Consider the following 14817-nt stretch of genomic DNA (forward strand, 5'->3'; position numbering starts at 1 on the left):
CAGCGTACGCTGCTCATCCCCCCCTGCAGTCAAGGACATGCAGAGGGGTTCCTCTCTTAGCTTCACCAAAGCAGATTTGAAATAGTCCGAGGTCAGGCTTTCTGTTGGAAAGATAGAAATATGCTGAGCTTTCTTCTAGCAACGTAAATTGTCAAATTTTTGCAAGTTTTCTGTGCCATGAAAGCATTCATTATTTGATTGCTTCTATGAGATATTGAAATCAAACCCTTGGAAAGTTCACAGTTTATTTGGAAAGTACACAACACAGGAGAAGCACTGCAGGGTACTTTTGCATGCTGCGCTTCTTCCTTGCTGTATGATTTAGGGGTATCTCCTACAAGCACAAGGGCGTGTTTTAGTTCAAAAGGTGACTCAATCTGTGACCTTCAGTTCAGCGTCTAGAAATAATGCTTCTTGAAACAAGAGCTTTGCTGACTTCTGAAGACAGGAAATGTGAGCTACAAGTATAGTCTTCAGAAAAATCTACCTCTTATCGTACCTGAAAAATTTTGAAGTGACAGAGAATCTGAAGAAAACAAACAAACAAACAAACAAACAAACAAGACTCCTTTTAGAATCTTGATTTACTCCTGTGATAAAGCAGATGGTGGGTTTGAAGTTTCCAGTGCTTAGTGCTCTTGTATTCTGAGTTAGCTTAGATATTAGGATTGTTAGTTTTTCAGAGGATTCTTGTATTATGGACTAAAGCTTTGTTCTTTTAGGCCTGTGCTCCATTGTACCACTGGAGGACCGAGATGAAGCAGGAGAGAGAGCCAGTTGGAACCTGCTTTCTTCAGGATGGCACAAAGACCGTTGAGTATGCTCCATGCAGGTCAAGTATGTATGAAAAGCTGAACCCTCCTTTAGTAAGAGACCCGAGGAGCCTAGTGTTTGTGTGGGATGCATGTGTGTGCCTGTATGACAAATCGTGTAGCCCAATGGCTACCTCACAGTTGAGGTCGACAGAGCAAAATGACCTAACTCTGCTCATACCTAGAAATTACAAATGTAAATTAACCATGTTTATTGTTTCTAAGAACTCAGTTTGGTCACCCTTAATTTGTGATAATTATTATTGAATCTTGGAAATAGGTTATGTCCAGTCACAGTTAGTGAAAAGGCATTTGTGTAAGCTTCTCTCAAGGATAAGTGGGTATCACAGGTAAAGATTCTGAGTCACTAGATCAGGCTGGGAACCTACATTTTAATCAAGCTCTATAAGGTCATGCTGTTGAACCCCAAAGTTTGAGAAACACAGTTGTAGATGAATAATGATGTTAAAAGTAAATTTAAAAAGATGTGTTTGTGAGCCAGAGTTTACAAAGGACCATGAAGATAGCGTTCTCTCCCTCCCTCCCTCCCTCCCTCCCTCCCTCCCTCCCTCCCTCCCTCCCTCCCTCTCTCTCTCTCTCCTCCCTTCCCCCTAAAGATGTATTTATTTATTTTATGTGAATGCACTGTTGCTGTATTCAGAAGAGAGCATCAGACCCCATTACAGATGGTTGGGAGTGCGGGGGGTGGGGGGTGGTGGGGGTGGTGGGGGTGGTGGTGCATGCCTTTAATCCCAGCACTTGGGAGGCAGAGGCAGGCAGATTTCTGAGTTCGAGGCCAGCCTGGTCTATAGAGTGAGTTCCAGGACAGCCAGGGCTACACAGAAAAACCCTGTCTCGGAAAAACAAAAAACCAAAAACCAAAAACCATAGAGGCTTGCGAGCCACCATGTAGTTGCTGGGATTTGAACTCAGAACCTCTTAACCACTCTTAACCACTCTTAACCACTGAGCCATCTCTCCAGCCCGAGTTTAGGACTCTTAGGCCTAAATTTGCCAGGCTTTGCTTTCACTGGGATTTTGACTAACATTAATGAAAACTAACATTAGTGTTAGTTGGAACTCCAATGAAAGTAATACCCAGGTAATTTCTTGCAGGTATCATTTGGCTATACTTTTCTATTCATGTCTTTCTTCTGAAGATCCCAGACCTTTTGCAAGCCTACTTCTTATTGGATTGGCTCTGACTTTGCATCTTCTTTATACCAATGACATAAAAATAGATTGTCCAATCTGGGCTGTGGTGGTGCATGCCTTTAATCCCAGCACTTGGGGAGTCAGAGGCAGACAGATCTCTGCGAATTTGAGGCCAGCCTGGTCTACAGAGTCCCAGGATAGCCAATGCTGCACAGAGAGACCACGACTTGAAACAACAACAACAATAGCAACAACAACAGAACAACCCAAAACCAGCCAAACAAAAAATAGAGTGTTCAAATGTAGTCTTGCTTTGCCTATGAGGCATATATTCTACAAGATGTTCCATCGACACCTAAGACCATAGGTAGTACGAAATTCTACATGCTACTAAATTTCTTTGATGCATTATGTATTTAAGGCAATTTCCCAGTTAGTGACTTCAGAACATGACTAATAGTGAGTAACTATTGCTGGAAATATTGAAACAGACCGACCCGCCAACTCTCCTGGCATGGTGCAACACCATGTCCCAGCGAGCTCCCAGCGGGCTTGCTGGCCTGGCCATATCTCCGGCGGAGTCCCGAGAGTTCATCTCCCTCACTTGTCCACACACCCCACAGTCTACCACCTCTCACCTCAAATACTCACTAGAAACATGACTATTAACGCTTGATTAGTTAGCTAATTAGATTTATGTATATTATAAACACGATTACAAGATGCCAATAGATAATTTAAATGCCAAATGATAATAAATAAAGCTTTATCCCAATATTTCTAACCTTTCAATAACATCACTGTTCTGAAGACATCTCTGTTCTTCCTTCCTTCTCCAACCTCTGTCTATCTCCCCAACTCCTAGCTCCGCCTCCCCTTTCCTGTCCAATCACAGGCCTTCTGCTGCTCCAATGTGATTGGACAGGAAATATCCTGCAGCAAGTGACTGAAACAGTTAACAGCAAAATTATGTCAATAATTGGGGGACTCCAGGTAGTCCACCTAGTCCCTTTTATGATGCTCAAACAAAGAGTTGAACAGACAGAAATAATTAGCAAAGTCACAACATGTAAGATACTTCCTACTACATTCGTCTCCACATTAGCTGACCTAACATTAAGTCAAAGGAATGACAGTCGTCCAACAACGAAGTATTTGTATCTCCAGGGAATTGCAGTTTTTTTTATTAAGCAATTATTTCTTAGTTGACCACTTGATCATCCCACCTGTTGTAAATGGGAAGTACATACCAAAGGGTTGATACCTGTGTAGAGAGCATGCCCTGCCTGGGTGGAGGAAGCCAGAGCAAGCCGCAGTGCTTGGAGCCATCTGTCTCACCACATTTGTGTGGGTGGTTAGGTCACAGTAGCATCCTCGTTGGTAGTGTGTAGGGAATGTTAGGACTGCTTTAGTGTTTTCTAGTGTCAGTATTTCAAAAACTCTCAGCTTGAAAATATAACTTCATAACTCTGAGGGGAGAGCCCTCATCCTGTGTCAGTAAAGCTGACACGGAATACATAAGCACATACATTCACATGCATGCATACTGATTTTGGTGCGTGTGCACACACCAGCACACCAATTATCGCTCTCATTTGAGAAATGCAGACACAGAGACTTGGGGCAGGTGGGCATTTTCCTCCCTATATTCCATGGTACTGAATGGCTATAAGAATGTGAACCCAGGTTGTCATTTTTTTCCCTTTTTGGTGTTAGATGCTGAGCTCAGGCCTCGTGTGTGTTAAGTGCTTTCACCCCTGAACTGTGCCCCCAGATTCTAAGTCTGTCATATTCCAAAGGAACCCTTTCCTTGCTTTACTAGCCAGAGAATGTGCTTTCCACTGCCTTTTTTTTTGTTTTTGTTTGTTTGTTTGTTTTTTCCAAGACTGGGTTTCTCTGTGTATCTCTGTCTGTCCTGGAACTCACTCTGTAGACCAGGCTGGCCTTGAACTCAGAAATCCACCTGCCTCTGCCTCCCAAGTGCTGGGATTACAGGCGTGCTCCACCACACCTGGCAGGTGTTTTCCATTTCAACAGCATCTGAAAAGAACATTCTAGAGACCCATCCTTGTATAGCTATTAATGCCTCCCATTATTTGTTTTAGACATAAACATTATGAAGTAATGAAAGCAGTATTTCCTAAGATACTTAACATTCTAACTGTAGTGATCTGTGACTTGTGATCCTGCCTTTACAAGTACCTTTTTATGGGAATCTAGCCACACCCATTTGTTTATACACTGTCTAGAAGGTTGAGTCATTCTGGAGTTGACACAGTATGTCACACCCCCCTCCCCCACCCCCATTTCCTGAAGTATTTGAATGTCTGGATCTTCTCAGAAAAGGTTTATGGAACTCTGGGCTAAGTAAACTGTCTCAAAGAAAAGCGTCATAAAACACATAGACAGAGGAAATTCCTCACTTAGTAAACCAAGCTATTGTGTGTGCTACTTTGTCAGACCTCTGACATAGGGCACACCGTCAGGCTTCTGTTCGGGAGGCGGCAACTTACCCAGAGTGGACACTAAGGAGGAGTGGAGCTTGAAACCTGCCTGACAGCCTCAGATTCCCCTGGCAGTGAACCTGAAGCCCTGGGTAATCCCATTAACCACGCTGAGCCCTCGCTTCATTATTCATTAAAACACTGACCTAGCCTTTCTGAGGTACTGTTTAGTTTACATTTTTTCTTCTTTTTCTCTTTAAAATTCTTCTTTCCTATGTAAGTTTCCCCTCTCTCCCCTCCTCCCAGCGCCATTTGATATTTTCTGTTCAAGTCATGCTTCAGTAAGCTGTACAGTCCAGAACAGGATGACTCCCGTTTTGTGAGGCTGCATGCTGACCTCTTTGTGACTTCGCCTGCTTGGCTCTGGAGATTCATGTTTGCATGTGCTGGCGCTGGCTTGGTCTTTGCTGTTGTTCGGTTGGCTGCTGATTCATTGATTTCTGTTTTTAACATGACCTGTGTGTACAGCCTGGATAAAGAGCCTCACTCCTCCCAGTCACTTCTTTATTGTTCCTGGTTGCTTGGCTTTTAATGGCATTATCTGTGACCATACTTGGCCTTAAGCACTAACCAGATGTCCATCTGTTGAAAACCTGCCTGAGTCACACGGTGTGCAGACTCTTCAGCGCGGTGCTCCCACTGACTCCATTGCTCCTGATCTCTAATTTTGATAGCCATATTTGGAGAGTTAAGATTCCTAGTGTTTTTCCCCCCCACTTTTTCCTTACTCAGATAAGGACACAAGATAGCAAAGCTCAGTAGTTTTCAGACCCATAGTGTCAGCTGGTTGGCTCTTGTCAGGTCACTTAATGTCCCCAGCACTAGTCTGCTGAACCGACGATGACTAGTAGTCACATCTCTCCAAAGATTGTTCTGAGCCTCAAAGAGAAAGCCCTAGGTGGCTAGCTTCCGGTAAGTGCTTAATGCACACCTGTGACCTTGCCGTCCCAATCACTAGTTGTCATAATATTTCCAGGCTTGACAAGTGGGAGAAGTGTTGGTCATTACTGGAGATAAACACTGAGCCCTTCACTGAACTAAGTTGTTGTATTTAGAGAATTTTTAAATTGTCAGAAGCACCCACTTTAGTATTTGCCTGCCAAGGACATTTCCAACCGGAAATCCCAGGAAACCAAATAAAGCAGATCACTGCATAATACAAATGAAAAAGCATGTTTTCATCAGTGGCTTAAGGTCAGTGTCCAGATGCAGCTTGAATGGAGGAAATGCATAGTGCAGTTAGCACAATTGCTTGGTGTGATTCAGCAGACACTGGAAACCCCAGTCCACATTTTCCTATTTCCACTTGGTTAGAAAAATTTACATTGGAGTGGTATTACACTTTTGTGGCCCATTTTCTTAAAACAAAAAAATATTTTATTGTGTAATCTTGGGGCAGTTCCCAGATTTTAAAATTGGGTTCTAAGTTTGGAAGGGATTGTCCCTCCCCTCCCCCCCCAGAAAAAATTCTTAGAAGTTTGGCATTATGATTAAAATGAATTTTTTGTTTGTTTGTTTGTCTGTTTTGAGACAGTGTTTCTCTGTGTAGCCCTGGCTGTCCTGGAACTCACTCTGTAGACCAGGCTGGCCTCGAACTCAGAAATCTGCCTGCCTCTGCCTCCCAAGTGCTGGGATTAAAGGCGTGTGCCACCACCACCCAGCCAAAATGAACTATTTTTGATTTCTGTACTTGAGTGGCCTGAGAGGGCGTACCTTATATCTGAAATGCCAGGGAACATAGTTTTTGGTCACTAAAAGATGGCACCTTACTAAAAGGAAGAATTTAAACAATTCATCCGCATCTCTCTTTTGGGTGTAGCATTGCTCATGATTAAAGTTAGTGTAAATTAATTGGTCAGTTACTTAGATCAGAATCAGCCCCTTTTCCTGAGACAAAGAACAAACTAAAAGTAATTACAGGAAAGCACATACTGACTGCTATAGTTGGAGGACACTTGAGAGCCCCGTTTAAGTGAACTCAGTCAGCTCCTATGACTATAGCTGCAGAAGAGTTGCAGAGTTTACTCTGCAGACAACATTGTTTGGACTTTGCAGTTTTCTGAAATTCTGCACCATGTTATTTATAGTCTTTTTTGGTTGTGTGTTTTTTTTTTGTTTGTTTTGTTTTCATTTTTGTTTTTGCGATAGCATCTCTTGACATAGCTCGGTTTGTCTTGAGATTCACTATGTAACCAGGTTGGCCTCGTACTCACAGAGATCCTCCTGCCTCTGCCTCTTAAGTGCTGAAATTAAAGGCATGTGCCACCCCCTCCAAGATCCCTTACTAGTTGTTATGTTTTATCATCATCTGTAAAATGCACACATAGGAAATATATTAAGACTATATGGAGTTTTTGCTGTTTTTCCTAATAACTTACCAAAGGCATAACAACTGTAAGGTAATGGGAAGAAAGCATTTCAAAGAGAAGGCTTAAATCTGCAGACGAAGGCTCACTGGTTGTTAATGTATAATGGGTCATTATTGGTATCTTTGAGAAACAAGCTATAATTGAATAGAGGATGTACATTACAGAGCACACTGCATCTCATAATATTTTGTGGGATTTTAAATTATGTATTTGTTTTGCATACTCTCATTGCTTGATGCATTGCGATACAAGCTATAATCTTTCTGTGAATTTTGATTGAAAAAAGTAGTTTAATCCAGCTATGGTGACTCATGCCTTAATCCTAGCACCTGAAAAGGAGAGAAAGGAGGATTCTGAATTTGAGGCCAGTAGGGATAATAGTGGAATTCTGTCTAACACAAGGGTCTTAGCTGATCTTCCTGGTCCTTGCTGTCTGGCCCACACACTCTACACAGCAGTGTCTCTGGTTTGTGTCTGAGAGGAGCAGATGGTCCTGAAGAACATGTGAGCTAGTGTAGCAGCCAGGTGCCTGAGTGATTGCTTCAGAGAAACCTCGGCTTCAACAATAGCAGGATTTAGTTCACGCTTTGTATGTGTATTCACTTGTTTTGGGGTTTGTGTATATTTCCAATCTTTTTATTTTAGAAAATATTGATGCTGATGGACAGGGATTTTGTCAAGGAGGATTCAGCATTGATTTTACTAAAGTAAGTTCCCATTTAAGGTAGATTCAGATCTTCTTTACTGACTCAACTGGTTTTAAAAATACATGCTTCTTACGTCAGCTTTTCAATAATTATCTTGTTTTAATGAAAAAGTATGAAGTGGTCTGTTCATTTTGCTATTCTTTGATTTATAATATTCCCCTTTTCATAAACATTGCTTATTTAAAATGGTGAGATAGCACATTGAGAATTTGGTGGGGGGGGGGGAGTAAGGTAGAAAATCTTCGTAGTAAATGATAGGCCATTATGATGGTATTGAAGTTACCAGGGCAGAAGAAATTGGCTCAGAAATTGGTGCTTGCCAGCCACGCCTGATGACCTGAGTGCAATCCCCAGAAGTCATATGAACTCACTTTACGAATGTGTTCTCTAATGTCCATATGTAGACCTCCTCTACTTCCATCATGAACAACACAGACACCCATACAGACACACAGACACACACACACACACACACACACACATAGACACACACACACACATAGACACACACACATACACTCGCAACATCAACATCCACATCCACACATTCTCAAACACAAAAATTCGTACACACAAAACACACACTAACACACACACATACACACACACACACACACTTATTTGAAATTTCCACTTATAGAAAATTATAGACTATTACAGCCTTGTTTTTAACTGAAATTGTTTTTACAGTTATTAATAGGATTTTTTTAAAATTAAACAAAATTAACTTAATTGCATAGAAGCTGAGACATGAATCTGTTTGCCATCTGTTTTTCATAGGTGCCCAGTGAAGCTGAGGCAGTTTAATCATGGTGGAAAATCTCATGAGCAGGATTCTAATTTTAATTAAACTGACATGCCCTTTAAACTTGATAGTTTTTAATTTGTCTAAATAAAAATTTGATCAGCAATTTTAAAGGCAAACTTTCTTTACAATTTTATTGTTTATTTACGCATCTTTGATTTTTGTCTGCTGTCTAAACATTTTGAATATCAAGGTGATAATATTTAATTCCTCTTGGGAGTACTTGCAAAAATACCTTGATTTACACTAGAGCTTCCTGGCCCTGGGAGGTGGCACAAACTGTAATCCCAGCTCTGAGGAAGCCAAGGCAGAAGGATTGCAAGTTCCCAGCTACCCTGGCTGTACGGTGACATCCTGTTTCAAAGCAAAAACACCCAAAGTAACAATAACAGCAATAAATGTGAAATATGAAGTCATATGTGCATTTGGGGAGAAAAATGTCTTGCCTCTAGCAAGAAAAAAATTTCAAGACACCATCATGTACAAGCACAAGATACCTTGAATTAGACCCTTATGGTTGATTATGGATTTTAAAAAATGCTGGTGTCCTTACTGAAATTTCCCCTCTGAAGCTACATATCATTAGGTTTGTGAAATACTAAAATAGTTTTTCTTTTTTTTAAGGTTTTTTTTTTGGATTTTTTTTTAATTTTATTTTATTTTTTTTTTTGCGAGACAGGCTTTCTCTGTATAGCCCTGGCTGTCCTAGAATTCACTCTGTAGACCAGGCTGGCCTTGAACTCAGAAATCCTCCTGCCTCTGCCTCCCAGAGTGCTGGGATTATAGACGTGCACCACCATCATCCAGCTTAAATTATTTTTTAAGATTTATTTTATTTATATGAGTACACTGTAGCTGTTTCCTGACACACCAGAAGAAGGCATCGGATCCCATTACAGATGGTTGTGAGCCACCATGTGGTTGCTGAGAATTGAACTCAGGACCTTTGGAAGTGCAGTCAGTGCTCTTAACCACTGAGCCATCTCTCCAGGCCCTAAATTAGTTTTTCTTTAGCAAAACATTTCTTAGTGACCATTAGAAAATTTATCTTCAGTAGTCATAAATCTACTACAGGAAGTTAGCAACTCATCCCACCAGCACTTTATTCTGAATATACAGAACAGTCCAGATCTTTGGGAAAATGTTTCCATGTTAAATGAAGGTATTAAATTCCTTCTTAATTCTTCTTAGAAAAGTTACTGCACACTGAGTTAGCTGAGTCAGTGGTTTGTGGCTTAATGATAATGTCTTTAGCTTGTGCATAAATGCCTGTAATGCTTAGTGCACTGATTGCGGTGTCAGTGTTCATTGCTTTTAAGCATCATCCTTCTGTTCTGTGATCTGATCTAGGCTGACAGAGTGCTCCTTGGTGGTCCTGGTAGCTTTTATTGGCAAGGTAAGTTCATATTTTTCAACCGAATACTTGTCTATTCACATGCCCATGAAGTAGTTCAAATTATATTATAAAAAAAGATAGAAGATATAATTTAAGTATATTATCTGGTATACAGTATTTTTAGGAAATAATTTGATGTGCTTTTTTTTTTTTTTTTGGATTTGGTTTTTTCCAGACAGGCTTTCTCTGTATAGCTCTGGCTGCCCTGGAACTCACTCTGTAGACCAGGCTGGCCTCGAACTCAAAAATCTGCCTGCCTCTGCCTCCCAGAGTGCTGGCATTACAGGCGTGCGCCACCACTGCCTGGTTATTTGATGTGCTTTTTATGGTATATATTAATTGTCATATATTTTAGATAGAAAGCAACAGTTTTAAAGGTAACTTTAAAGTAAACATATAAAATCATTTAAACATTGTTTTTGTTTTTGTTCTTTTGGTAAGTGGTTTGTATTTTATTTTTGTACTCCTGAGACCATGGCATATACATTAGTAAGTATAGCCTTCTGAAAGTTGAAAGGGTGTTTAAGTTGCTCATTAGAATATCCAAATGATTGCTTTAATCTTTCTAATCACTGCCTTCAAGAGGACATTAAAGTTAGAAGATCTTAGCTGGACATAGTGGTACACATCTTTAATCCCAGCACTCATGAGGCAGAAAAGTAATTAAATTGGTGGTGATATAAAGAAAAAATACTATCCATCCATTCTAGAAAAGTCTTACTACATTAACCATCTCATTGCTGGCATTTTGAAGGTGGGAGTGAAAAAAGAGAAATCCCGCAGTAGAAACAATGTATATAAGACATTGTATACAGTGTATACAAGACTACAATCGAAAGAATATCTTCCTTCGTTTGATTTGTTAGAGATACATATTTGCATGGCTAATACACTCCTTGTTTAGTTTCTGTTAAAGAAAGCTGTTCACAAGATCCTAACTCCCCTGTCTTAGAGGCCCACTCAAAGGGGCTTTGTTTGCAGCACTAGAAAGGACATGACTGTATCTGTTTGAAAGTCTTTTTAACTTCGAATTTTGCTTTTTCTTTCACTCTGATTTTCCATATGAGGAGGCTCTTTCTGGGAAACTCTGTGCTTTCATTCTGTGTCCGAGAAAAGGGAAAAGGGAAAGGGATCAGTGAGAAATAAGAATAAATGAAAAGTTGAGAAGACATCTAGAAAAACCAGCCATCAACCCCCGGGGCCCTCTGAGAGGCACACTAGCTAAGACAGAAAGGTGTGCGTGCTGTGAGTTATGCAGCTATTAGGAAGTGATGCTTGAGAAAGTTTTAATTGCATTTTACTGCTGGAAAACAAAAGTAGCATTTTAAGAAGGTGCAAATGAAGAAATAAAGATGCTGCTTTCTGGAGAGGCAGAGCTGCTTCCACAGCTTCCATTTATAGCCTGGTGTGCACCACGGAGCACTTAGCAGGCCTGTAGGGCTGCCACTCCAGCTCCCAGCTCAGGGGAGGCAATCAGTAGCTATCAAGTTTGGGTGTGTCTTTGTTCTACTATGCATGCCTTAACCTGTCAGTGGAGTGAGTTGCATTGCATATCTCTTCCAAACAATTATGAACAAAGCTAGATTTTGTGATTCTCAGTATCCCATTAACTTTTTTTAAGGCATCTTTTCTATGATGTATTGATATTATGTTTATATAACTGGCCTGCAGTGTATAATTAAAAGGCTCAAATTCACAGTGGATTATTTTACACAAGTTTTTTTTTTAATGTAGTCAAGGGTTACTTGAGATTAATAATTAGAAACAGTAATGTCTAGTCAGGATTGGTGGTGAGTATTAGGAATCCCAGCCCTCAGGGATGTGGCAGAAGAATTGAGAGTTCGAGATCAGCCTGGACTACATAGTGAGACCCCGTGCTACAAACAACAAAATGAAACGAAACACCAGAAATAATAATGTCTAGCAGGACTTCTGTTCATGAGGGCACCCACTATTGATTGTGGTCCGAAGTTCCCTAGAGAGGGCTATTTCACTCATTCCTGTCTTCCCTCCACCACAGGTCAGCTCATTTCCGATCAAGTGGCAGAAATCATATCTAAATATGACCCAAATGTCTACAGCATCAAATACAATAACCAATTAGCAACACGGACTGCACAAGCAATTTTTGATGACAGTTATTTGGGTAAGTAAACGCAAAATATAGAGCTGCATAGACTTTTGGTCTGGCTACCCTATAATTTTGCATATACTACTTAAAGTAAAAAGAATCACCGTGAAATAGATGCATTTTTTGAAAAGCCTTGAAGGGGCATACAGCATTGACTAGTGAACACTTAGGTTACGCTCTAGTTCAGCAATTAAAACTGAAGCAAGGGCTGGTTTGGGTTTGTGCACTGCTAGTGATACTAAGTGACCTTGAAGTGTTCCTGTGCTCTGGGCGTAGTCTGGGTGTCCTTTGTGTTGCTTACGTGCTCTCCGCCCATCGGTAGAACACACCCTTTCCGTGCCCATTTTAGAAGGAACGATGCTGAGGATTCTGCGTCCAGACTGCTTGCCCACTGGTCACGGCCGAGGCATTTTGACTACTGAACTTTTAGACGCAGGTTTTGGTCTGAGAATGCATCAGTGTTTGTTCTCACTCTTTACATTTCTTAGTTATTTATGGAAGCAAGTCACACCACAGAGGCAGGGCTTGGTGTCTGCGACTCCGTTATTTATTTCATGTGCCTTTTGGTTCAGCTGCAGTCTTCCCTGTCTTTAAGACTTCTTGTCTCAGTTTTCTAATACAGATGTCCTTTTTGAGTATTTGACTGATTCACGTTAAACTTTTTTTTTTTTTTTGTCACATGCGTGTGAATTCTTTACCCCTGGAGGAGAAAGACGCTTCAAATACTCTGAAGAGAATCACAGTGTTTTCTTAACTTTTGTTCCTGTCTAGGTTACTCTGTGGCCGTGGGAGACTTCAATGGTGACGGCATTGAAGGTAGGAAGAACTTGGGTTACCCTTTGTGCTCTCCAATAAGCACTGGAAACCCAAACACTGGACATTGGAAAGCTCAGCAGTTTGCAAGCCTTGTTGTGGAATAAACAGAAGGAAGAAAGTGGCGGAGGGTGGGGCTGGGGGCGTGGATCACTGCCGTGGGTGGGGAAGACTGCATGGGCCTGGAGCTCCTACCCTGCCCCTTTTGAGGCCCTGGTAAATTCTGTCTGGGTGGAGCGGCTTTCCCTCCACCCAGAGGGAAATTATCTGTGGCTTGTGGGCGTGGTCTGGGAGCAGGCTGCTCCTCCTTCCTCTTTGCTTTGTTCCTGAAGTCAGTGCCGCAATCCTGGAAATCACACCGGTCCTGATTCTGGCCCGCCGCAGTCTCATTTCAGCTTTGTATTGTTTTCCCTTACCGTAAATATAACTTTTTTTTTTTTAAACTGGCTACTGCGTTTAATCTTTCTGTTCCTGCTTAATAAGATAGACATTCACTTGCGGGCTTATTTGCATGTAGTTGAGTTCCTGGCTGTCCTTGAACTCACTCGGTAAACCAGGCTGGCATCAAAGTTATTCTGCCTGCCTCCACAGAGATCCTCCTGCCTCTGCCTACCGAGTGTTGGTATTAAAGCTGTGTGCTGCTACTCCTGGCATATTTGAGTTCTTAATAATGTTTTTATAATTTACAAATTATGCTTTTATAATTTAAAGTACAATGTAGGTTACTTGTATCCAACGTCGATTTAAAAGACCTTTAGTTTGTTTTCTACTGGATTTATAAATTTTAAAGCTCTCTGGTAGTACCTACATCTGTAAATTCCAATGTTTGTCTTAAAAATGAGTAATTAAGTTTTTTTTTTTTTTTTTTACCCCCAGATTTTGTTTCAGGAGTTCCAAGAGCAGCAAGGACTTTGGGAATGGTAAGATGAAAAAGGTGTTTTTAAATATATGCGGGAAGGGGCTGGGGAGAAGGTCAGAAGACATCTCCAAAGCGTGAGGTCTGCTATTTGAATTCCAGGCAAGCATATGAAAGGAAGCCCCTCATGCTGTAGCCCCTCACGCTGTGACCCATTACACTGTAGCCCCTCACGCTGTAGCCCCGCACGCTGTAACCCTTGTGCAGTCTAGAGACAGGTGGACCCCTGCTGCTCACTAGTCAGTCACCATACAGGAATGAGCTTTGGCGTTAGAAAGACTGTCTCAAAAAGGATGAAGACAGTCAACTTTGACTTCTGGCTTACACACACACATGCACAAGCGCCCTTCCCCTCCCCCATGCAAATATTTCCACAGATATGTTCACATACCACCTACCATCTGCAGATATCATTAATTTAAAATATTTTGTTTGCTTTTGTTTTCCTACACAGGTTTATATTTATGATGGGAAAAATATGTCCTCTTTACATAATTTTACTGGTGAACAGGTATGTTATTAAAATTCACACCCTGTTATGAAAATTACTGAGGAAAACATAGAACGTGAAAATACGGAAGTTGTCTGCAGAGTGGCCTGACACACGCTGCAGAAGGCCCAGCTGGCTGCTGCTTTCCTGTGTGCAAGTCTGAATGAAAGAAGGCCACGGTTCTTCTGTTCTGTTTTCAGGGTATATCCTGTGTCAGTCAGAATTTTGTGGAAATAGTTTAATGGGTCCATACATACAAAGCTACAAATAGAATTATGACAGGCTGTAGATTTTTTTGTTTGTTTTTTGTTTGTTTGTTTGTCTTTTTCTGAAACAAGATTTTTCTGTATAGCCCTGGCTGTCCTGGAACTCACTATGTGGACCAGGCTGGCTTCGGTCTCAGATCCATCTGCCTTTGCTTCCAGCATGCTGGTACTAAAGGTGTGTGCTACCACTGCTCAACTGGTTTTTGATATTTTACCTTTGTTTCTAAACAAAATATTTTGTCTTTGTATTTTCTAGCTCGTTTTTGTTTGTTGTTTTTTTAAAAAATAAAAGTAAAATTGTATGTACACAAAAGCATTTCCTTGTTGTCATCAAAGTTTCCTTAAAGAATAACCTCTGAAGCCTTTAATTCTAGTACGAGGAAGGCAGAGCCAGATGGGTCTGTGAGTTTGAGGCCAGCCTGGTCTACAGATTGAGTTCAGGACAGCCAGGGC

The 14817-nt window shown here is 41.0% G+C and overlaps 1 protein-coding gene across 2 annotated transcripts in view; it reads left to right on the plus strand.

Annotated features, from left to right (window-relative positions):
* Positions 1-14817, plus strand: part of Itgav (integrin subunit alpha V) — a 77364-nt gene that overhangs the window by 26061 nt on the left and 36486 nt on the right. For both annotated transcript variants that reach the window (XM_052182799.1, XM_052182800.1), the window contains exons 4-10: positions 723-837; positions 7486-7547; positions 9703-9748; positions 11769-11894; positions 12651-12695; positions 13569-13612; positions 14063-14119. In XM_052182799.1, the coding sequence (XP_052038759.1) occupies positions 723-837; positions 7486-7547; positions 9703-9748; positions 11769-11894; positions 12651-12695; positions 13569-13612; positions 14063-14119 (495 nt within the window). The remainder of the gene's footprint in view (positions 1-722; positions 838-7485; positions 7548-9702; positions 9749-11768; positions 11895-12650; positions 12696-13568; positions 13613-14062; positions 14120-14817) is intronic.

This window comes from Apodemus sylvaticus, chromosome 5, assembly GCF_947179515.1.
Source record: "Apodemus sylvaticus chromosome 5, mApoSyl1.1, whole genome shotgun sequence".
Classification (NCBI taxonomy): domain Eukaryota; kingdom Metazoa; phylum Chordata; class Mammalia; order Rodentia; family Muridae; genus Apodemus; species Apodemus sylvaticus.